The following is a 24,309-nucleotide window of genomic DNA, read 5'->3' on the forward strand; positions in this document are numbered from 1 at the left end:
AGGCACCAATCCACCAGACATATTGCATTATTCCCCCTCATACATATGTACCCTTCTTGCGTACCGTCATTGAAATCAGAGACCATGGGCTGGCCAAATACGTTCTTGTATAGTTAGAAACACGTAAATTCTCTAAATAAAAGTAAAACCTAGAGAGACACGACCGCCGCGACGTGCGCTTGTTTAACCTAAATTATTTTTCGGTGTCTTAATTCTGCATTTATGTATATCTAAGCAAAGTATCTAACCTGACCAACAAAGAGGCCTTTTTTTTTATCTGCATAAATACTGCTACATCCGAACAAGAAATTCTGGATAGTGTCTGCGCTATTTCAGAAAGTTAAGCATGAGGAACCTCTCTCAATAAACTGCGCCCTATAAAGAAGAAATTATAGAGGAGAACTCCACTGATAAATCTATGACTCTAAGGTGGAAATTTGCCACGCATTTTGAGACGACCGCACCAGGCGTCGCTCTTGCCGCGATATGTCCAACAATGCTTCACCGGTTATTCCTGCCGCCAGAAAAGGTCGCTATCCGTGCCCGGCCCTATTTGCCGCAAGGGAAAACGTGGTGCACAAGAAGGTCTGTTGTTAGCTCGAATGGACCCTTGCCGAAGGCGTGGTGTAACATAAGTTCTCATGAAATATACGGAAGAGAATAATTTGGACTTGAGGCTTCGAAGATTCTTGGTTGTGCAAGTTCATTCACCACAAGTGCCAAGGCAGCCCACCTGACTACCATACGAAGTTATATGGTCCGCATTACAGATCCCTGTTATACTTCATTCGAACACAACAGCCTATACCTGCACTCGCAACTTATACATGCAACTTGCACGCTTCACGTGTTCTGTGCCGCATAGGAAGTTTCCGAATTAAATAAGTACCTAGAAGAATTCATGTAGTAATAATTCATAGACTTTGCTAGCCACTTTCTTTATGAGGGCCCCAGAACGGAAAGCACTACACGCTCAATCTTTTTTAAATGCAAACTTCATCCAATAACATCATTCTTCCCCTATTGGTTAAATTGCACATGTGCTATAGCTTAGGGTAAACATCAAAGAAACATACCATTGCGAGTGTACATGTCCTCACGGCTTACATATTGACGCGGGGAAATACTGCGCGGCATGCGGAATTTGGCCAACTATTTTTTCAAGACTTTCGGTACAAAAGAGACGCTACAAGAAGAAAAATGCTACGAATTATTTGCGCGTCTCAGTACCGGTTCCCTCATCGCGAAAGAGGAGGAAGACGTGGAAGCGCTTCTTCCCACAGAAGAAGAAAAACAAGGCGCCCGGACGCCGCCTGCGTTCGCGATGGTGTCGTAAGAGGCCGCCGTCATTGAGGGCGAGCCCCGGTCGAGCCGCGCGGTGGGACGTCCCGCGGAATCGGCGATGCAGTGAAACCTGCGCCTGCGCGAAGGCGTTGAACACCGGGATGCTGGCGACAAACGACGTCGGCAGAAGGATCTCCAACATGTCGGGCCGGCCCTCGCAGGACACCGGTGAGCGTTGTGGAATATATCTCATAATTCCACAACATAATTTCATGTATTTCATAAATAAAATGCATTTCAGTTCATCAAGACGAGTGCTTTACCTGAGTTGTAGCAGGCGCCTACTGCAGACAATCTGTTCTTTGAGGAATAATGAATTTATAACTTATTTGCCCAGTCCCGCCAGCGAACACTACAATCGTTCGTAGAAAAGGCATGAAAAGCGTTCTGAGCGTCCAGAGGAGGTCAAGAAATGTTGTCCTGATGTTCCTTATCATTGAACATATTTGTCTGTGTACGTAATGTGGAAGCTTTTTATGTTCCACACTTGCACGGCGTTAACATGGTACCGACATAGTTCGTCCACCACAGTGCCTAGATTACGTGCACCATGCCAGCGACTGTTATAAAATTATATTCGGCCGCATATTTCAAGCATGCTGCGCGTTTCATGTCGTCGTGTGGCGAAATTTTGATGTGCCAACTTGCTCATCAATTTGCGTACTTACACAGACATTCTTGCTGGTGTATAGCTTATGAAATGGAAAGATTGTCATCCACCCCAATTGTAGTACGACGCTACAAAGGGCACCTATGCGGATTTCTTCAGAAAGAAAGCCTCTTGGTTGAAAAAAGATTCGCCCTGGTTCAGGATTCGAACCCGCTACCGACGCCTTTCACGGTGGTTGCTCTACAATATTAACTAACCACGAGGCTAGCAGATTGAAGGGCGATGGCAAATTCTTCGACAACTCGAGGTACGGAGACACTCAATATGGAATTGTAGCACGAAGCCGCAAGGAAGTTGTTGAATAATTCACCCTCGCTCCGCGATCGACTAGCCTTCTGGTTAGCTGAAGTGGTAGAGTGACAACTGCAAAAAGGCGCTGATTCTGCGTCTGAATCAAGGACTATGACAAATTTTTTTCTTTAACTACGAGGCCTTTTTTCAGAGAAACCGGTATAGGTTTCCTTTGCAGCTTCGTGCTAAATTTCCGATGGGTAACAATTTTGGCCCTTTCAAGTAGTGTCCTCTGTATTACGGGCTTCCGCAGAATAGCTTTACCATTGTGTTATTGTTTGTACCAAAAATTTGCGTAACCATTTGAACTCATGCGAAACAGTATTACCGGAGAACTCTTCGGTGTTTACCACAAAAGCAGCCTCTATGACACTTCCCGAATACAAATTGTGTGTCCCACAAAACACGCACTATTTTCCTCTTTGAGACCGCGTAGTTTCAAGACATAATGACATAGGGCAGCGGTTACAGTTGTTGCGCGCTATAATTAACGGTGTTACAAAGCCCAGACGCCAGCTAGCGCACGCCAGCTCACGTCTCCGGGTTGTGACACAAAAGACAAGGACATGAAAATTCTGCTCGGTGAAGCGCAACTGTCTCACCAACAGCTTACACCTTAACAATGGCGAGCAGAGGGGGTGCAGTAAAAAATTAAACAGCACAAGGGAAAGCCTATGCTTTCTTATTTTGTAAAAAGAAACTAACTGCAATATGTACAGCATTTAGAACAGACACTGTTGGCGAAATTTATTCGGACATTTTGCCTGCCATACAGGGGACATCACTATGTATGCGAGCTGTAGTGGGTTGGATAGGCTATCGCTGTTAAGGCGGGGCTTTGCGGATGGAAGGACCTTCCAGAAAGTTACGGGGTTCCCACCTTTCTTTATGGGCTAAAGTGCAGGAATTTCCAGAGCGCACATGCAACTTGCACTCGCATCCCCCAACCCTTAGGCGTCTACGCCGATCTCTGGTACGTACAGAGCTGGGCGATACTCGCGAGACGCTCATGGTAGGCGCGTACGGATTATTGAAGATGAAATAGAGAATAAATTCAAGGGCACTTAGCTATCCGTATGTGTATGAATGCGAAAGCATCGCTACGGCCTCGTTCGCGTATTTGTGAGGGCGTCCAAAGGAATGGGGCGTAGCTACTGACTCAGAAGGCGAAGTCAAAGGTTCGTCAACCGGAGCGCAAGACAGAACTCTCTGAAATACCGCACCAACTGGCAGCGCCGCGACGCGCTGTACATAGACCCCGGCCACCGGTGCGGTCTGTCTCTGTGGCCACGTGACCTTCTGTATCACCTCCGGCGACGCCGCCGGATTTCCCACCTGCTTTATTTTTTTTTTAAGCGACAGCTTTACTGGCCGCGAACTTGCGATTTCGCCGTGGCGGTGCTTCTAGAAGGCACATGACGTCACAACGCGCGCCTCGCCGCAGATATTTCTCTCTCTCTCTCTCGCTCCCTACTCACTACTGCGCATGCGCCACTAGTAGCACCGAGCCACAGGTATTCCGCCGCCGAGCAGCGCCGCGCCTTTCCGCCCCCGTCGTTTGGCATGACGTCACACTGTGTTCCTCGTCGTTTCGCTCGTCTCCGCTCGCTTCGCCAGCTGCGTCGCATGCCTGATAACATGTCGGAGGATTGAAAATGAGAGCTCACGTGCGCCGCAACCACAGTTGATGTGGCAGTATGGGCGGCGACAATCCTGATAAGCCGGAGGAGGCCTTCAATCGACATCGGAACGAGATGAAGAGGAAACGAATCGCCCAGGAAACAGAAGAACAGAGCGTCGAACGACTGGCTAAATGCCACAACATAGCTAGGCAACCAGACTAACATGGACTTGCAATCAAGATTAACCAAGGCAAACCATTCTATGCCTTAGCTTTCGCTGCCTGTATCCTGGCATAGCCGAGCTAAGCGACTGCCAATATTTTTAATGTGGTTTTACGTGCCAAAACCACTTTCTGATTATGAGGCATGCCGTAGTGGAGGACTCCGTAAATTTCGACCTGTTGTGGTTTTTTAACGGGCACTTAAATCGAAGTACACGGGTGTTTTCGCATTTCGCCCCCATCGGATTTCCCCCCTCATGAGCCATATAATGCTTTCACATTAAAACGCTAAGGCATGGAGTGGTCTGGCTCTCAGAAGCACAGCCTGGGCCTGCTATACGCCGGCACGTGCGTGCAATGTGTAGATTGGTATTAGAGAGTCAATGAAGAGAGAAGTGATTTGAGCTGTATTATTATTACGATATACAAGGTTGGTATTGTAGCAATACTACAATAAAAGAAAAATTATTTTACTCCCTGAATCGGATTTGCTACGCCAGAAAGCATGCAATAAGAAAGACGGAAGGCAACGCCATCTTGGACTTTCGCAACCAGTCACTGTCACTTCGTGGAATTTTTTATCGGTAAAGAGCACTACATTGCAATGCAAAGGAGTCATAGCAACCTTCGAGAATATTTGGGGCGTCACAATGGTCCAAATATGAATAAAGTTTTCTAATTTTATGACGTCGCAATTAAACACCAGCACTGCGGCATCGGCGGGAAACTCAAAAGATTGAAGATTTTTTCCTAATCAACCTCTTAGGAGAAAATTATGGAAGAAAATAATTTAAAGATACCTTGATCACTGTAAACTGATGTAATGCTTATCTTTAGTGTCCCTTTGAGTCATAACACGACAGATGCGTTCCTGTCGACGTTTGTGGGGCAAAAAGTTAGCACAAAATAGAAACGGAATAGATAGGCAGAAACGAACCAAAAGAGCGCATTTCTGCCTTTGTGCTCTTTCTGTCCGTCTCTTGTTTCATTTGCTAACCTTTTGCACCACAAACCTTGACAGCTGTGCACCAACTAGCCCATCATCGTACTTTGGTGAACTACAATGTGTTCTTTATGACCCTGTTCGCGCAGTGGACAGCCAAGGAGAAAATACTATGGACGCCACAGACGAAAACCGGATCATGTGAGCTTCCTCCTTTCTTTATTTCACTTTGAGCAAAACTTTTATTTTACCTTTTCCAACATTATCTAAAATATTCGATTGCTGCTTTTAAGCTAGACGAAATGTTTACTTCGAGATGCACGCTTGAAGCGAGCCACAGGGAACGAGCAATGCAAGCCCGAGAAGCTACATTTACAAGAGTCCGATGCAATCGAGTCCATTCGGGTTGTTGGGAGAAACCTCACTCGAGAGTGTTAACTCTCACCTTACCAGAAAGACATGATGTGACGCATGTACCATGCATTACTTCCCTTCTCAAAACATGTGCATTCTGCAGCGTTCCTAACCATTATTTTTTTTTGCCTCATATTTGTAACTTCTGCATATAACGTCCAAAGTTTTTTGTATCTCTGTGCTTGTCTGATCTTTCGGGCGCTTAAGGGTGCTACACCACTACAAAACGAAGTCAATCGTTTCTCCTACTTGCACAGCCAACCTCCGCCGGCGCCACGGAGACGGCGCGTGCGATGCCTGCTGCCGATGCTCTTGGCCATGTTTGTGGTTCTCGTGGGCGTCCTTGCCACTCCAGTGGTCGTCTTTGTCCTCGACGGTAAAGGTAGGCCTGCACTATTACATGCGAACTGCTTAGCGCTACCAAGATATTAAAGCACAGACTATTACGCCGGTAAAAAAGGGCTAGGATAGTTGAGAAGCAACTCCGGAAGTCTCTTGGAATGCTACAACATATACATGGAAGTACAACAGAGCTTCCTTGAACGGCTACAGCGCAATCTGTCCAGTGATGGTGGGTAATTTACTGCACACTCTGGAATGGAGGGGATGGCATGACAAATAAATTCAATCTGCGTAAGCATAAAGAAAGGTTGAAGTGCTGACCTGTGATAGGTCCACGGCTGATCAATCACTGACCAGAAGCATAAGATGGCAAGTGACAAGCAGCACTTAAAGTACGCGGCACATAACCTTAGATATAAAAAAACGCACTAGTCAGAAAATTTTGGCCAAAGGAGATGTTCACAAAGTAAAAAACTAGTCCCGCGATTCGTAAAACAAACTATCATCATCATCATCATCATATTTTATGTCCACTGCAGGACGAAGGCCTCTCCCGGCAGTCTCCAATTACCCCTGTCCTCCGCCAACCCACTCCAACTAGCACCCGCAAATTTCCTAATTTCTTCGCACCACCTAGTCTACTGCTGTCCTCTACTGCGCTTCCCTTCCCTTTGTACCCATTCTGTCACCCTAATGGTCCAACGGTTATCTAATCTGCGCATTAACTGACCTGACCAGTGCCATTTTTTTTCTTTTGATGTCACTTAGAATATCATCTATACCCCTATGCTCTCTGATCCAAACCGCTCTCTTTCTGTCTCCTAAAGTAATCATGTGTTTACTTCGGGTCGATAAGGAAAAAAAAGACGCGGGCAGATTACAAAGTACAAATGCAGGGAAAACACGGGGAAGACGGGCGGTGGAAATTCAAGACGATGAGCGAAACGAGAACGTGGTAAAAGCGGGAGTCAACGTTCCGGCGAGTGGATTTGTCTTTTTGGTAACATTCGCGACAAAAACTAAATTGGAAGAACATACGAAAAAAGAATATGTGAGGGCTAACCCAACTGAACGATAAAACGCAATTGAAAAGTTCGGCGGAGAGGCAGAGCGCTGGAACACGTGTGCTTAATCTGCGGTCTGCAAGACGACAGTCCGATGCTCAGGGCGCCGGGCTTCTGGTTCCTCACGGTGTTGGTTGCTGTCGAAGATGGTGGCGGTCTCAGACCGCGGATTGGTCTTCTTGTCGAGGACCCCGGCTTGGGAAACCTAGCTTGCCGGCCTCTACTTCACTGGCCCCCAAGCCCTGCATCTAGCTATCCCAGGCTTGCTTAAAGCTACGCTTGCCCTCACTGCTCGCCGGCGTGAAGGACCGATCGCGTGGCTCGCGGGACAAAAGGGAAACCCCGTCTTCATTTACCTCGCCGCGTAAAGATCACCGCAGCCGTCGGTAAGGGCAGTGAGCGCGCCCATACGGGGATGTACTTTGGGACGCAGTTGGAAACCACTACACTTGGAAACCAGTAATAGGCCATCACGCTAATAACGACTGTCAATAATTTTGGATATCCTGGTGCCAACTTTATATGGAGCAAGCACCAGAAGATGTGCGTTTGGTACTTCTGGACGTAATATTCGGGCAGTGAAATTATTTAACCTTGCTACTGCAGTGTTTCCTTACATCTTCCTGTGCATTTTTTAATGTTTTTTTGTTAATGTTTTCTTCACTTTCATGCCACTCCCATTAAACCTTCAACATGGGGTCGTGCATTGAGTCTCAGTTTGTTCTCTTTTTTTTCTTTTTCAGGCTCCTAGACATGGTGAAGAGCGGCTACAGAATCGGCAGAAACCTCCTAAAAGCCATTGGTGAAAGAGGTGAGCGAGTCTTGCGCTAATCAGCTAACGGAAAGTGTGTCGCTGTAGTTCCTACAACATCTGCGCAGACAGGTTCACCTGCATTTTTCTTCTACTGAGGGTTATTAAACCGCTGGAGCAAACTAACGCATCGATTTTCATTTCGCTATTTAAATTTAAGATAATGCCCTCTCACCGAGAGTCACTGAATTCACATTATTCAGTCCCTACCTCCAGCCAACCATGCCGTCACTGAGTTGTGGATATAGAATAAACGGCACAAAATGTCACTGAACAGGTACGCGTTCTTGTGCCGTTTGAGACCGGAAGTAAAACGAGTGTCCATTTACCCGTTTGTAGAGGTATACTTCAAGATTTCAAGCTCTTATGCTCAGGTTTTGCGCAACTTATACGGCTCTATAGCCACCGTGTGCAACATAAACGCTACTCAAGCGCCATTTTAACTATGCGTAAGGAAAAACAACAAGGAGCAACTATAAGACGCTTTGAGCGAATGGCCACTGAGCCGCGTTATAAATGGTGTCGAGCAAGCTCCGGCCGCCTAAGGCAGAGCAGTGAACCCACCGCTCCACATGATAGCTTGGAGTCGGAACACAGAAAACTACGTATACGCGCTGTGACGCCAAAGCCAGCACACAGCGCCGGTTACGACTTGGATTTTCACTTTCAGGCATGACCATATTCTGGAATTTAGGACATTGCCACCATGGGTCACTTGAACGTTTATCTCAGATTGTTGGTAGTTATTGCATGCCGTGGATGTCTCTTGCGTGGAGTATGCTTTCTTCAGAAATTCATTTGACATTTTTGGGTTACAGCTCACCCCTATTCCTCTCTTTCGTGGCATTGTCGCTGTGCTCGACGCTTCGGTGGCAAGCTTGTATTGTGGTCATTTAAGGAGATTTTTTTCTTTACTGGTATGAAATTTACTTTTCTTGGTGTAAAAAGATGCAACGGTAGTGTAGCTTTATTAGAATAGAACCGATTCTTTTTCATGTTTGCATTTTGGAGAAAACATATTCCTGTCAGCGTCTGACTTCCTATTCGGCGCCTCACAGGTGTAATAATTTTCTTGGCCTCTGTGGGAGAAACCATGCTGATATGATCTCTAGCTTGCGGCGATGCGACCCAGAGGGGGTCGCGAATAAAGTTTCCTTCGCTTACGATCTTTTTCTTATAATGATGTTTACTGTGTTCCTTGTATCTCTTCACACAGGTGGCTATATCGACTCGGAGCACTCGCGCGAGGACTGGATGGGCTACTACACCCGGCAGAGGCTCATGGCGAACAAGCAGTGCGTCTTCAGACAGTACGCCAGCAAGCGGGTCGCTGAGAGCCGCCTCAAGGTCAGAGCAGATGCAGCATGGCAATGCAGCTATTTCATCGATTGCAGTACTTCGGTTACAGTGCTGATGACGAATTCGACGCTTTGTGGCGCGAGCGCCAACTATGACAAAATAACGCCTGGGTTACAGCGAAGCACACGATGGAACGTAGGGCGAGAATAATGCAAAGATATTAAGTGCAGGCTAATCTTTCAGCTTCTATATATATTATTTTCAGGCACTCTGGGTGCTCTCCTTCCTCTTAGTTCTCGCCAGATCAATTGATGCGCACTGTCGTATTTTCGCTACTCTGCAAAAGAAAGAACAATTTAAAGGAAAAATGATTTAGCGCACTTGACATCTTCTGTCACCATACGTCCTGACAAGATAAAGCCATGCGTCTAAACTCACTTCAAGATATTTAAAACGCGTCGGCATCCTTGAAGTATCCCAAGCTTAAGTGCACACACACACACACACACACACACACACACACACACACACACACACACACACACACACACACACACATATATATATATATATATATATATATATATATATATATATATATATATATATATATATATATATATATGTGTGTGTGTGTGTGTGTGTGTGTGTGTGTGTGTGTGTGTGTTAGACTGTAACGACGCATTTTGCAGAAGTGCACTGGAGCTTCAGGGACAGCTCGACTCAGTTAGCACAATATTAAAACGGTTCGCGACACTCAAGCATTTATTGAAACGAAAAACACGGCTTGGTATGTCAGTGACTAGTCAATGGCAGGCCGCGCTGCTGATCTCGAAGTCGCGCGTCTTATCCCGGCTGCGGCGGCCGGGATCGGCCGAATTATAGTGCACCTGTATGTAAGGGCACGAGTGGTCTTGCAATTCGCCTCCAAAGAAATGTGGCCAGCATTCAACTGATGAGCTCATTCACAGCAATTCGAGGGCTACCGGTATGGATGCCCATTTCGATAGGTGCGGCACGTGAAATCGCTTGTACACCATGCACAGGGTCAAAGATACGGAAACCCGTGTAGTCAAAATTATCCCAGATTTCCGTTTTCCAGTCCCTGTCCTTTAGTTAGATCGTGGTTCTGGCAAGTAATACCCAGAATATTATTTCGTCGAAAGGAGAAAAGCTTTTTTTCTCTCTAAATGCTCCACCTATAGTACCAATAGCCACCACCATCGCATATTGCAGATAACTCGACATCGAACATCAGTGGCCTTTTGTGGATTACATATCACAACGATGACAGCACATAATTAAAGGGCCCTGAAATACTATACTAACTAATAGACAGTTTTAGTTTAGCGTACGCAACTATAGCATACGCTAAGCAGCGCACGTATTCTACAATTTTAATTGGCCGGCGATATCTTCCGATCTCAGAGGCCATATGCCGTCGTTGCGGCTATTTCGCGCCTGTAGCGATAGGTGGCGCTGACATCTCGAACGTCTCTTTCGTTAGGCTCCGACTCGTTCGAAACGAGAAGCGATCTCGAAAACACCATGAGGTTATCCATAATTCTCTGTCGTCGAAGCGGCCTGAGACTAAGCGAAAGCCGTTTACACAGTCATTTGCTACGAACGAAGTGCATTTTACAAAAGCAACGCCAAATTCAATTCGAAGCGGGCAGCCGGGACAGCCGCCATGTTTCCTGCAAACTCCGCAAACCCCGCAAAAACGCAGACGCTAAATCGTTTGCGTTACGTACGCCCGCTATAGACCGTTTTTTCATGGGCGCCACCATATTGCTACGCAGTGGCGCCACCTATGGGCAGTCGGCGTGCTGGCTTTGGCGAGCGCTCCGTCTTTTATGGCATTCGGCGGTAGTTTCTGGCGTTTCTTTTCGCGCTCGTGCGGTCCATTTAGTATGGCGTGCGTCTTCCACATGGTAAACGGTTGTGTGAGACGTGCTCAAGTGGTTTAAATCTGCATGGCAGAAGTTTCTGCTGGCGTTGAGGCGGACGGTGCACGCAGCGGGATGTGTCCGCGAATGTTTGAGCCTACAATCAGCATCGGAGATCAATTCTGCATTTCTGAATGTTCCATTCACTAGTGTGACCTTATTGCAGTATTATTCTCTAGTTCTAAGCTGCGGTTTAGGAGCAATGAAGCACATCCGACGATCGTAACAGCGTGGGTGCCATTCTGCTACGATAGGAGCTGTGCTGTTATACTTTGAAAAGCATTCAAACTATTAGCTGCAGATTACATTACATTACTACTTGGTTCGGTGGATGAAGTTTCCACCCATGAATAAAATAGTTTTGGTCAGTAAGAACGGCATACGTTTCAGTGTTAACTATACTTGGCCAGGAAAGCGATCGTTTACGAACTGCGAGCGTCCTTAGCAGTGGTAGGTTCTGGATTACAGATATCTTTGTTCCATATAACACATGCTCCAAGCAGGTGGCATCAACGTTTATAGATCTATAAACGTTGTGCGGCATCACTATGCGAGCTCGTATTGCAGCGTTAGCCCGTTTTCTCCTTCTTTTTCGAGAAACAGGTTGATACCCGAATTTTCTTTTGGGTTGTGTTCCTGCCGTTCTCTTCTAAGCCCTCACGTATTACGGAAATTTTGTCCTCAAAAATAGCCATCGCATTCTTTTTATGCGATCCCTCTCATACATTATGGCTTTACAGGACAAAAAGGCAATGACGAATCACATGGCTTATATATGTATCATGCTGGTTCACTAACCACAGTGATCGCTGTGTTGAGCAGCGCCATCGGCCTCAAGCAGGAAGGCTAGCGGAGACATACAGTAATTTCAGGCCTACTAGACTTGCAATGCGGGAGAACGATGCCGGTGTATAACAAATATTTGATAGCGCTTGCCGCTTAGATGTTTCATAGTTGCCTTAGGTTGGCCATACACGAGCATGCGTTCTTATGTTTCATGTTTTAGCCCCTACACCAAGCAATTAGATAGTGAGCAGATATATCAGTTCATGGTGGTAATACCGAGACACCGGTTCTCTTAGTTGAATCAAAATCGATATACATAAGAAGGTTCACGACACATACACACCGCGGCTGATAATGCTCATAATGCACGTCACATGTTAGCGCCCCCAAGAGATATTTCCGCGTACTATGCATCGGTAAGATGCGTAGAAAGGCTTTCCTGACAATCGTATATGAACGGACATTGCGTAAATTTCACTCAGTACGATTTAAAACATCTAGAAATTGTTCCGCAGCACGCGACAGCAATACTCTCAAGCAGCGCCGCGCCGGATCGCCCAAGCCAGAGAGGAGGAAAGGCACGCCGCGCTCCCTTTTCTCCTCGCCCGATGGAAAGGTCTATACCCGCTATTTCCTTTGGCGTTAAGCGCATGCGCAGTGACGACCCGCTATTTTTTTAGCGTACGCAATGGTATAGCGTACGCTATACTAAATTTGTCTAATGATAGAATGACCTCAGTATGAAAAGACGTCAACTCACAAATATCCTGCCAGAATAGTTTTCCGAATTCTTCATGTTTAAGCGGTGTTATTTATCCCACCGATTCTCGGCTTTCTCTCTTTGTATCCGCTAGCAAGGTCGAAGCTACTCAGGTCCCTTAGTCCCCTCCCGCCCCAACCCCCCTTTCCGACTACGTTCCTTGGAGATTTGACACACCTACCCAGTCTAGCTTCGAGCTCCCTAGCGGATACAAAAGAAGAGAGAAAGCCGACAGTCGATGTTATCAATAACACCGCTTAAGCTTGAAGAATTCGGAAGACCTTTCTCGCAGGATTCTTGCACATTATTGTCTTTGGTGTTCTGTTCAATGGCCATAAACAAAGGTGCTTTTGTTCTTGCCGTGGTTCTAGTTGAATTGTAGGCCTTAACCGTTGTCAGTCCCTCTACTGTTCTGATAGTCGTGTTACCCAGGCAACTACTGCATTCTTCTTGCAAATCGCAACGTAGTAACATATATATATGTGTGTATATATATATATATATATATATATATATATATATATATATATATATATATATATATATATATTTGTGTGTGTGTGTGTGTATTCCCACGTCGTGATTTACACGAAGGATGCAGTTGCAGTCATCACACAGACCAATTAGAGCGCGTGGTTTTCAGAGCGTGTCGTCGACCAGAAGGCTCGTCTCGCCACCCTGTGGTTGCCGCGGCATCTATGCTGTGCAGCGTGTAGGTGCAATCTCTGAGGCTAGGTGCAGCAGGGACAGCTCGCTCTACTGTCGTGCGTAGACAGGAAGCCCAAAGATATTTTTGGGGTCATATTGAGATCGCGGACATACATCTATATATTTAATTTACATCACTAAAGATTAGGAATTATAGCATGGCTGAGAATCCGCCATTGCTGCTCGGGCCCTAGCTGCTGACGACATTGCGAAGGAGAGAGGAAGCAATTTTTCACTGTTTTTGACAGGAGATAATAATTTCCCTGTGTCATGCGGGGCAATAATATTTGCCTGACATGGTCGCAGGAGCCTGGTCTAAAAATCGGTAACGTTTCCCTACTATGTTCAATAAAAGTTTCAGCACCTCTTTATTGAACGCTTTGGTGCAAATCAAACTGAAATCCTGACACAGCACATACACATTTTTCGAGATACAAGCTGATCTGGATACGCATAGACGCATTCATGAACTCCCTGCACTTGTCAAAAAGTTTTAAGGAAGTTGTTCTCTCCCGCTCATCTCTCCTTTTCGGTCTTGTGCGTGTTGGACAAGAACTGAAAAGCGATTCTTTGTTTTCTCGTGCCGCGCCATGTTGTCTTCATTTTTTCTCAGTGCTTCGTCGCACTGTTGGTTTCTTTTGCAACAAAATGTAACAACTGAGCGTCTCTTTAATGAAACTCTCTCAATGGCTGAGCAACATGGAAATGAAACAAAGTATCTTCCTAAGGAACTTTTCTCAATTGCTCAGCAACCTGTATATCAAGCAATGCATCATGCACTTAAAGTATAACTCTAAGTTGCTACCCGACCACAGCGACCCCATTGTATTCTATGTGTAACGGATACGCTTACGTGTTTTCTGCTACTTCAGAAGTTGTGTAACACTATCAGAGAAAGGCTTATTTCAGAGTCATAACATGACAACATCGACGTAGTTAGGCTGTACTCACAGAATCATTTCCTTTTCGCTGTTCGCCTAAACCTTTGACCATTGGGCTGCAACGTTGCCAGTAAAGGCACAAACAATTAGCAAAGATTTTCAAAGCTCAGTCTTGAAGTGCTACTCATGAAAACAGGTATTGACCAAGCTGAAGTACTCGACTGTTCAGCCGCCCATCCGAGTGAATGTATCTACGGGTAAAATCGATGGAGCGGGTGCATTGAGGCTGCGGCATAAAAACAGCGCTACGCAATTATGAAGGTTGGCGTCACCACATGCCTCTTATATTGGCGTGCTTTACGGCCCCACAGGCCAGCAGATAGACTTCCAAAAAGTTGCTCTTCCAAGCGGTGTTGTGGCAGATGCATTCAAGCACTTGCTCCTACAGTGCCGTACATTCTCCACACTTTGGGGATGAAATTATTGCGCTCTTGCTGCGTACGAGGCTGCCGGCAGGAAGCGCGATAGTTACAAGGTGGCGCCATTCTTATATCTAGCCGCTTTCCTCATCATCCTCGCACACTTCCGCCATTGCCCCCGCGTAGTTCGTTTAGTGCGGTCGCGTGGCATTTTCGCCCGTTAGTGGTGGTGTTTGCTTGAAAAAAGTTGCAAAACACTGTGTACGCCAACATAGGCATGGAAAAGCGTATGCTGCATGGCGCACAGTTCCAAAGTCAGTATTGATAATGAATTTATTGCGAGACAATAAGGGAGTCATTTGATTTGCTCCGGAGTTTAGAGGTTTGTGACCTTCTACTCCTTGAGATCGATTACTCCAAGATGCGGAGACTACCGGCACGATAAATTAAAATACGTAATTGACTAATAAACAACATCCAAATGATTACGCTTCAACCATTTACATTGCGGTACATATTTTAGCATATGAATTTTATCCGGTGCATTCGCAAGGCGTATCCATTTAACATGAATTCTCAGGATGACACCAGTTTCATAAATTTTATTTCTATAGCGTCCACGAAACGCATGGGCCCGTTTCACTTAACGAAGCGCCTAAAACTACTCCGGACGTATATGCGAACAATGCAGGTTGTAGCCTTAAAGATACGGCAGACTCGCGTATCCATAAGGGCAACACCCTTCCGCAGCCATATTCATCGAAGCTCCGCGCTACCTTCAGAGTACAGTGGTTAGAATACGTACAGAGCTGCTCATCATACACGCTTGCCTTCCCGTCATCAAATGTGCTAGATGCAATCCCGCGCAAACAACCGGGATAATGTACGAGCCGTGGCACACTTCGACGGCATGGTGCGGTTTTCTTTCTTCTTTTTTTGTTTTTGTTGAAACAGTTTCTTTAGGCGGCGAAAGCCTTTTCGCTACTTATATCTGGTAGAGGCAAGTTCCAGCAACAGCGCGTCTTCGCTGCCGCTTGACATCCAGATTTATTGCGCCACGAGGTCGTGTGTATAAGTGCGGTACGTCTATTGCGCTGTTTCTGCACTACGCTTACTCGCTGTATGTACATGTGCTCTGTGAAGCGTGTAAGAACGGTGAAATAAACTTAATTAAAAAAAGAAAAGTAAACCCGTAACTCACGGTTCGGTACGTGCGGCTTTGTGGTAGCCATGAGGACGCACGACTTGCTGACATCTTGCTTTGTCAGATGCGCCCAAGTGAAGGAAAAAGAAATGGAAAGCAAAAAAAAATTATAATCTGTGGATTGGTATCCAGCCCAGGTACCCAGCGGACCAATTGGAGATTTTACAACAACGCTGAGAAAAAAGCTGAGTTGCGATCACTGCTGTCCAGGTTTCTGCGCCATAATTTTTGACGATTTTGGCAATAATAAAAACCAATCTTTGTATTCTATATCCACGTTCTGCTGTAACCGTCGATCTATATTGTATTAAACACAACAGCGACAACATCTTTCGTTAGAACAATGAGCTATGAGAAAAGAGAAAAGCTATGAAATGAGAAAAACTATGGAAACAGATGCGGCATTTGTTGTAGTAGTGATGAACACGCTGATCTGTGCCACGGGCTCAACCGGCTGAGGCGCGCTGGGTCGGTGCAGCTAGTGAGGGAAGCGTGTATTTAGGTGCTGTTTCGCTGCTACACACGTCAGCTTTTTCGCTCAATGAGCCATTTGATGCGCTCGCATAAAAAAAATGCTGGCTCTCCCGTACTCGAGAGTAGATGTATACATGAAATGGCTCCCAGAAAAGCAGATTAGCTGGCGATGATATATCCACAATCTTAAGATGAGTGTAGTGCATGTTCGCAAAGACATACCACAGCATAATCTGGACTACTCCGTATGGACGCATTTTTTAAACAGTAACAGGGAACAATTGCGTCGATATGGCCTCTTTTGCTACTAGTGGTGCAGCTGCCTTCAACCGCTTTTCAACTTCCGACAGTGCAGCGTGCTCAGCGTCTTTCGCTACTGTTTCTTCTTGTCGCGTCGAAGTGGGCGGTTGCAAATGTGCGGTCTTCGGTATGTGGCCCCAGTTCGTGACAGTGTTGTCACCTTCATGAACGACTGCATAATCCTGGCGTTGCTGGCACAGATCAGCAGTATTTTGCTCTGGCGTTATCTCGCTAAGCGATTGGTTTCCGGAAAAGCCTTCCGACCTCTCCTTTCACTGGGCTTCATTGCACGGCTTCAGCATTTGTAACGGCGACCTCATTGAAACGAAGGACGATGCAGAAGCGCATGCGGCCACGACGCAATGCAGGCCTGAGAGCTTGCTGAGTCGGAATGAACCTGTTTTGAGCTGAACCTCATTGCAAGTCTCTTTTCTGCCAAACAACCATCCGCGGCGCACCGGGCGCTGCAAGCTTTGTTACACAGTGTGGCGCCACCTCTCGAGGCGGCGCAATACCTGCGCCGCGGAACTCACGGACCGTAGGCGTTGAAAAGGGCGCAGGCAACCCTGTCTCAGCGTCAATAGATGACAACCAAGTGTATGGTGCCCTGTATCTGCATGTTGAACAAACGACAAAGTAAATTTCAGTTTACTAGAAGTTACAGCTTGAATGATATTGTGAACAAACATTAGGAAGTAATAGGAAGCAATGTTTTTCAAGCTTGATTGGCCAGTAAGAAGCGCATGTAATGCGGTCCTGTACAAGGGGTAGGGGGCAAAAGACAACAGTTTCTTAAGTTTTGACTGGTTGCGCGGGTGATCATGTTTTTTTTGTCGCAATAATGCCCGGATGTTCTAGTTTCGTTCTCGTTGTTTTCTTCTTCTCTTCATCTTGAACGGCTCTGGATTTTGGCTCGAGGTTTCTTGAAGGTCACCGTCAACGGGAGCTAAAATCATTTCGTGCTTAAAAGCAATTGGCATAGCTATGCGGTCACCTCCTACACTGCGTGCATATTTTCCGCCTATTCCGCTTTCGTTTTTTTTATGCCGCACTATTTGCCTCAGAGGTGTAAGCAGCTACCGCCGTGCAGTTACAGTTCCCTGAGTATAGCAATTTCTTTCTTATTTATTCAACATTAACACCCACTTACTACTGCTGCATCGCAAATCCCCACTTTATGATAAAATCTACCTTTTTGTTTGTCTAGATTCTATTCCTCGTCCACTGCACAACACTGATCGATAATCATGATACCTTGGGCGCCGCGTCATTGGGATCTCAAGTGAAGTGCAAACGAAAGAGTTAAAATAGGAAAGTAATTCAATTTTCCCAACTCTCATAAGTATTCTGCCCAAACGCCGCAAACTGTTTAAATAGTCATCAAGGAACCACTGTTCCTAATTTTCAATAGATCATGTTGCGATTTTCTTTTCACAACATCCTCAGTGTTTATGAATTACTTGCAGCTGAACGCCAACGCAACTGTTGACGAAGACATGATTGACGTCGCTATGATAACGCCGCTTCTAAGGGTAAGTCTCATACAATGATCCTCTTTCCATAGGTTAGTCTACCTTAAAGCACAATAGAGATAGGTATAGCCCTCGCAAATCTTTGATTCTTGTGTGATATTAGTCCTACTTCATATAACACTACACCACAAAAAACTCTCATACGGATTTCTCCGTACAGATTGCATTAGGGCTAAGACGAATTTTTCCGCAACTGCGAAACCTTTCCGAAAAGCCCGTATAAGTTATCTTTCTAGGTTCGAGCTAGTCTCGGGTGAGCGAAAATTCTACCTTTGTTGATGATCATGATTGCTCATGGTATCCCATTGGACTCGGGAAGGGGGAGGGGGCAGTTACCTAGCCACTGCCAGCTCCTTGTGCGTTACTGTGTCGTAAGCATTCTGCCTATCTCAGCTATATTTATTAAAGTGGTCTATGCCTTTTACAATTCCGTTTCCATCTGTACCTGTTTTTCTCGCGGATACTTTAACGATGTCCAGGTTTATCTCATTGCTGACCTATAACCGCCCCCATCAACCTTTACGGCTGATGTGATCTTTGTCACCCCAGCCATTCTAGAAGGTGGGCGTTCTGTGATGTTCTGCCTCTCCCTTTAGTGAAATTTCCATGCCTTGTGGGTTTCCGGAGTACAGCTTTGCCATTATCAATCTTGGCATAACGCGGTGATGGCGTCCGCAGGCGTTCTGTGCAGTTGTGCCTTTCACACTGTATTACACTCGTATTCTCGTTCTCCATAGTGTTCACTAAGTGGAACCAATTTGCACAGATGTTGGACTTGAAAAGTGGTATCTACGTGCGACAAATGATCATGAGCATCGGATGTTCCTTTGGTCGAGTTTCTCGCCATTGTTTCTGTATATCTGTATTGCTAAACATCTTAATTTTGCTCTCATAGGTTTAGCAATTAATAAGTGAAGCGCATTCTCAACAATGTTGCGCTTTTTAAATTTATCTGTAAGAGAAATATGGTTTACGTGCATAATGTAGATGTTGCCACCTTTCATCTTAACCACCTTTTTTTCGTCGTATCAGCAGTGGTTAGGGCATATTCGGGCGTTAAGTGTGTTTTCCGTACTCTTTTTTTTTTCATTTTCGCTTACCGTGTCCTCTTCGCGCCGCGTGCAGTTCTACAGGAAGCTCATCTACGAAAAGGCCTACCCTTTCCCCGACTACAGGCTGCAGGGCCTGCACCACGTGTCCTCAGACCAGCTTTTCTTCTACTCGTTGGCAGAGGTAAGCGAGCAAGCAATGTTTTGATTGTCTTACATTTTACTGCCACTAACAAAATATACTATTGCGGGTTTAACGCCCGGGCTATTGAGAGAACGTCTAAAGTTAGCTTTGAAGGTCCGCTTGCACATCTTCCGAACCGTGTTATAAGAACGACAAACTGGTTAAATAAACTAGATAAACGCAAAACTAGCTTTCCTTCCCAACCAGAAAACGTATGAACGACAAACTGGTTAAATAAACTGGATAAACGCAAAACTAGCTTTCCTTGCCAACCAGAAAACGTATCTCGCAAAAACCAGTACGTAATCAGCAATGGACCCCGAGGTTAATTCGAATTGTCAAACGGCGAACATATTAAGTCCAGGAGTAGCCACTACACAATTATAATTTCATATAAACACATTTTTACGAATTTCAAAATATCATTTATTGTCTTTCTTGCCTCTCAATCTTCAGTCATTCTGCGAGAAAACGACGCGCGAGGCGGTAGACGAGCTCATCAACAATGGCACCTTCAGCCCCAACAAGTACCGGTAAGACGCTGTTGCTGCTTCTTTTTTCTTGTTAAGGTATGATTCCTTAGAAACAAAATCACAGTGGCTTGTTAATTGCGGGCGAGCTATACAATAGTGTATAGTTGGCTTAGCCAGGCTTCGAAATGACGCGAGTATATGAGCTTGTCACTTGAGGTGCAGTATAATACTGGGCGTACGAAGCAGGAAATAGTAACAAGAAAAAGAAATTTTAATGGATCCACAATTAATACCCCCCCCCCCCCCTACCTATTATCGTGAAACTTCAAGGCGTTTGCATGAACCCAACAGAAGCGGGCGGAGTCGGCTTGTCGAGCTTTAATCGACTTGTAGAGTTCGTGTAAGCGCAATCGGGTCGCGTTCAGCGAGCGTCGAGTAGGGCTGAGCGAGCCCGGCTCCTTGTTGACACAGTCCGACCCATTTGCAGCACTCGTGTAAACGCGGATAGGTGGTAACAGCCATTGCTGAGGCATTCGCGAGACAACTAAGCCGTTAGCGCTCTTATATGTGCCGGCAGAGGGAACGATATCAGGACCAAGCAAACACAAACACCGTGAAGTGCAATCTCGTCCTGGTAACGATAAGAGGCATGGGCTAAAGTGTTTGAGACGGCTGCAGAACCTGAAGCCCTGTTCGAACACGTTGGTGCCTCGTCTCGACGCTGCGTGCAACCTTGATCTAGACGCATCAGAAGCGAGTTTATGCAAATGCTGTCATGTCGGGTTTTGTCAGGCCTATTTGTGACTCAGTCCGATCGCATCAGATTCAGGCTGACGTAGTCATATTGCGAACACAGAAAGTGTCAATGTGAAACGCGGCGTCTGCGCCGAGATAATATAGTGGTTCTTTTCCTGACGACGACACTTTGTCAGGGTGGAGTAGCTGTATATGCTTCCACAGCGAATTGAGTTGCGTAGGGGGTCTGCCATCTTGCGCACAAATGAATCAAGTGTCGAGGGAAAGCCACACGTCACGTTCGAAGGAGTCGTCGTAGATGCGGTGCACTTTATATGGTAAACTCGATGAGCACCTATATATGACGAAATAAGCAGATCTCACGTATGGTAGTCCTTCTTGAAATATCACCTTGCACTGCCTGAGCAACTATCACCCACTAGACAAGTTGCCGTTTCTGTTTATCTTTATCCTGATGTCGTAGAATCATATTCTTTCAAAAATTTAAAATTACGGTTGATTGGCTGGCTGGCTGACTGGCTGGCTGTCTGGCTGGCTGGCTGGCTGGCTGGATGGCTGGCTGGCTGGCTGGCAGGCTGGCTGGCTGGCTGGCAGGCTGGCTGGCTGGCTGGCTGGCTGGCTGGCAGGCTGGCTTGCTGGCTGGGTGGGACGTCGTCTAAAACAGGCTGCGCGCCGGACATTAGCGTAATTTCTCATAACACACGACAATGAGCAATCCTGAACCTTCACAAAATTAAACAAATTCCTTTGCCATCGGAATATGGCACTAAAAGAAGCATGTTGAAAGACCAACTTCGGAAGCCATTGTGTATATATTAGCCGTCAAAAAAGGCGCCGAATGTAGGGGACGAGTTGTCCCTACCACCGCCAGCTTTATCTCAGCCCTAGTTGCCATTACCATGCATTTGTCTTCTTCAACCACCGGATCATATGTTTCTTGAACTGTATGACAACGCTAAGCGAATATAAGTGTGAGTGGCCAATCAAACAAAAAAAGCACGCAACTCTGGTCGTTTCGGGAATAGATATAGTAACTCGACGTCAGACATCGGAGCAGCCTCCAACCTGTAACATCACTATGATCGCCTAGTCATGGATGACGGATAAGAATACAGGGTGTTTCACTTCGGACAAGCATTAAATGTAAGCGAACGCCATGTAGCTCGACCAAACCAAGGTAATGTTTGCGTCGCTTGGAGATACTCTGATTATGGTTTGCATTTCGCCTAATTAGATTATTAGTCTCAATTATTTAATTAGCTTCTCAATTATTTTTCGATTAGAAGTGCTCATTATAAAAGTGTTATGCAACATGAGAAACTCCCGGTGCGTCTTTCTCTTGTTCAATGCGTGCTACATAAATGTGTTTTTCCATGTGTGAATGAAGCCCGCGAATACACGCAAAGTCCCTCGAGCGGCCAGTCGTGCTGAAATTTTGTGTGTATTCGCGCTGTTTTTTCACGCCCAGAAAAACAACTTACATGCAGAACTTATTGAGCAATAGAAAGCTGTTGCGGGAGTTTCTGATGTTGTACAATTTTTCTCATTGGCACGTTTGTGCTAAATGTAATAATTGAGAAGCTGATGAATTAAGACTAAATATGTAATTCGGTGGAATGCAAAAATAATCGGAGTATCTACAAGCGACGGCAAACAACATAACATTGGTTCGGTCCAGCTACGTGGCATTTGGATATTTTTAAAGTCTGGCTCAAATAATGTTTAGCACCCTGTATAGTCGAACCAGAAGAACCTGTACATTTCGGCGGCCTTGAAAAGCCGGTGCTTAGAGAATTTAAATTGATCGTGGTGGCACAGCAATAAGACTGTGGCTGTGTTTCAAATGACACAAAACATGCACTACCGTACTTGTCGCTCAGTCATAAGCGCAGCGTTTCTAAGCTATTCAAACGCGGTAATCAGCCCGCGTGGTCTTAGGAGTTTCAGGCCACCGGTGGATGCTATGTATACCGCGCTGATTTATTGTAATATACAATGAAAACAACAAGGTTTGTGATACATTCTTCATGCATTTGCCTCCCCCCACCAGTGGTCACGAAGCGCTCACCGGTTACGCAAAAACGCAGCGGACACCATGCAAGCCGGCTATAACATTTGAATCGCTTTACACTTAGGCAAAGATGGGCACGACGTCCAGCGCATCGTAAGACGTAGGCTGTGTGTCTGTTTTTTCCGTCCGTGTTAAAAGTGGCGCTACTTTCTTTTTTTTTCTCAAGCATGTAAGACTTAGGCGTGTCTATAAGAACGCTACATCAAAGCACCACAATTTTTAGTACATCATCATAATCCGATGCGCCAGCATTTGTGTGCAGCACATACGGGGTGGCATGCGAGTTCAGCATCCCCATCTATATGAATGCGATGCGGAATCGTCACATTTACAAAATGAAGCATTCGTTGATTGCACTCTTACACTCCTTGAATTGAAGCGAATGCCAGGCTTGTACTGGATGGTGAGATGAATTTGACTTGAAACTTTGAAGCGAATACTTGAACTCTTGAAATACGGAGGCATCTAAAATGATTCACTTAGGTCCTTCCTTATGCAGATCATTTGTCTCATCTATCCTTATACAAATTGCATCTGTAAAGTCACTGAGTATTTTAACATTCCTTGTTGAACTTTGCCACAAATCGCAGCGTCTATCATTGTAGTGCTTCTAGCACTAGCTCCTACAATAGGCTTTCCCATGCTCATAGCAAGATGAGGACATTTGATTGCCGTAATGGCAGCGATTGCGAAAACAGTGCTCAGAACAATGTTCCGTTGGATAATAATAATAATATGTGGGGTTTTACGTGCCAAAAACACTTTCTGATTATGAGGCACGCCGTAGTGGAGGACTCCGGAAATTTCGACCACCTGGGGTTCTTTAACGTGCACCTAAATCTAAGCACACGGGTGTTTTCGCATTTCGCCCCCACCGAAATGCGGCCGCCGTGGCCGGGATTCGATCCCGCGACCTCGTGCCCAGCAGCCCAACACCATAGCCACTGAGAATGTTCCGTTGGACACATGGCATTCCGTTCAATTTAAATGTATTGGCATTTTTTTATTATACACATTGATGCAGTTGCAAACTATTTTCCCCCCAAAACACGAAAGTATTCTCTAATAGCGATGGTATCGTGACAGCGAGCCATGCCTGTTACATGCTGCTGTCTTCTTGATGCCCGTATTGCAGCATCAACAACCCGCTGCGTAACTCCCAGCATTTCACAAAGGCCTTCGCATGTCCGGAGTCGAGCCAGATGAATGCCGGCCGGGAGAGCTGCGACTTCTGGTCCACATTCCGCAAGGACTTCTGACCCAACCGGCGCCCCATGAAAAAACGCCGTTGTACAGAATACAACTGTGCCTCACACTTTCAGCCAGATTTAACGCTTGTTCCCTCACGCAGTGTCTCATATCCCAATACAGATGCAAAGCTGGCAAGGCAGAAAAAAGAAATAAAGGCAGGAACGGGGGTGAAAACGGACTCATTACTCCGCCAGGGTACATCGCGCTTTCTGTTGCTCATACGTCTCACAGTTTTGTCTGGGAGCATTTATTTATTTGTTCAAGATACCTTACAGGCCCCTCGATGGAGCATTGAGTAAGGTGTGTAATAAAAAATGGCTGTGGCTTAGGTAAGGTTAAGCCCAGGATGCGAAGCATACTAGCCTTTATTTTAGTTGTTGAATCATTGTTCAGCCTGGTGAACTGCTGTTGCTTGGCTATATTTGGTTCGGCTAGACGAAGAAACAACTCATGCAATACTGCTTCGCCTTCAAGAGTGGAACGCGACAGCG

At 45.8% G+C, this 24,309-nt stretch overlaps 1 protein-coding gene across 1 annotated transcript; it reads left to right on the forward strand.

Annotated features, from left to right (window-relative positions):
• Positions 1 to 1,275: 1,275 nt before the first annotated feature.
• Positions 1,276 to 23,992, forward strand: LOC135901834 (phosphate-regulating neutral endopeptidase PHEX-like). The gene is made up of 9 exons (XM_065431681.1): positions 1,276 to 1,512; positions 5,241 to 5,292; positions 5,763 to 5,887; positions 7,655 to 7,722; positions 8,939 to 9,069; positions 17,969 to 18,034; positions 19,160 to 19,267; positions 19,724 to 19,800; positions 23,703 to 23,992. The coding sequence occupies exons 4-9, from the start codon at positions 7,665 to 7,667 to the stop codon at positions 23,824 to 23,826; spliced, it is 564 nt and encodes a 187-aa protein (XP_065287753.1). The 5' UTR covers positions 1,276 to 1,512; positions 5,241 to 5,292; positions 5,763 to 5,887; positions 7,655 to 7,664; the 3' UTR covers positions 23,827 to 23,992.
• Positions 23,993 to 24,309: the final 317 nt, after the last annotated feature.

Source organism: Dermacentor albipictus, chromosome 2, assembly GCF_038994185.2.
Source record: "Dermacentor albipictus isolate Rhodes 1998 colony chromosome 2, USDA_Dalb.pri_finalv2, whole genome shotgun sequence".
NCBI lineage: Eukaryota > Metazoa > Arthropoda > Arachnida > Ixodida > Ixodidae > Dermacentor > Dermacentor albipictus.

Excerpts from the sequence above, each read along its gene's own strand:
- LOC135901834 (XM_065431681.1), top strand. The coding sequence starts at position 7,665 with ATGGTGAAGAGCGGCTACAGAATCGGCAGAAACCTCCTAAAAGCCATT. Across the intron at positions 19,268-19,723 it reads TCTTCTACTCGTTGGCAGAG|TCATTCTGCGAGAAAACGAC; the intron begins GTAAGCGAGCAA and ends CTCAATCTTCAG. Across the intron at positions 19,801-23,702 it reads TTCAGCCCCAACAAGTACCG|CATCAACAACCCGCTGCGTA; the intron begins GTAAGACGCTGT and ends CCCGTATTGCAG.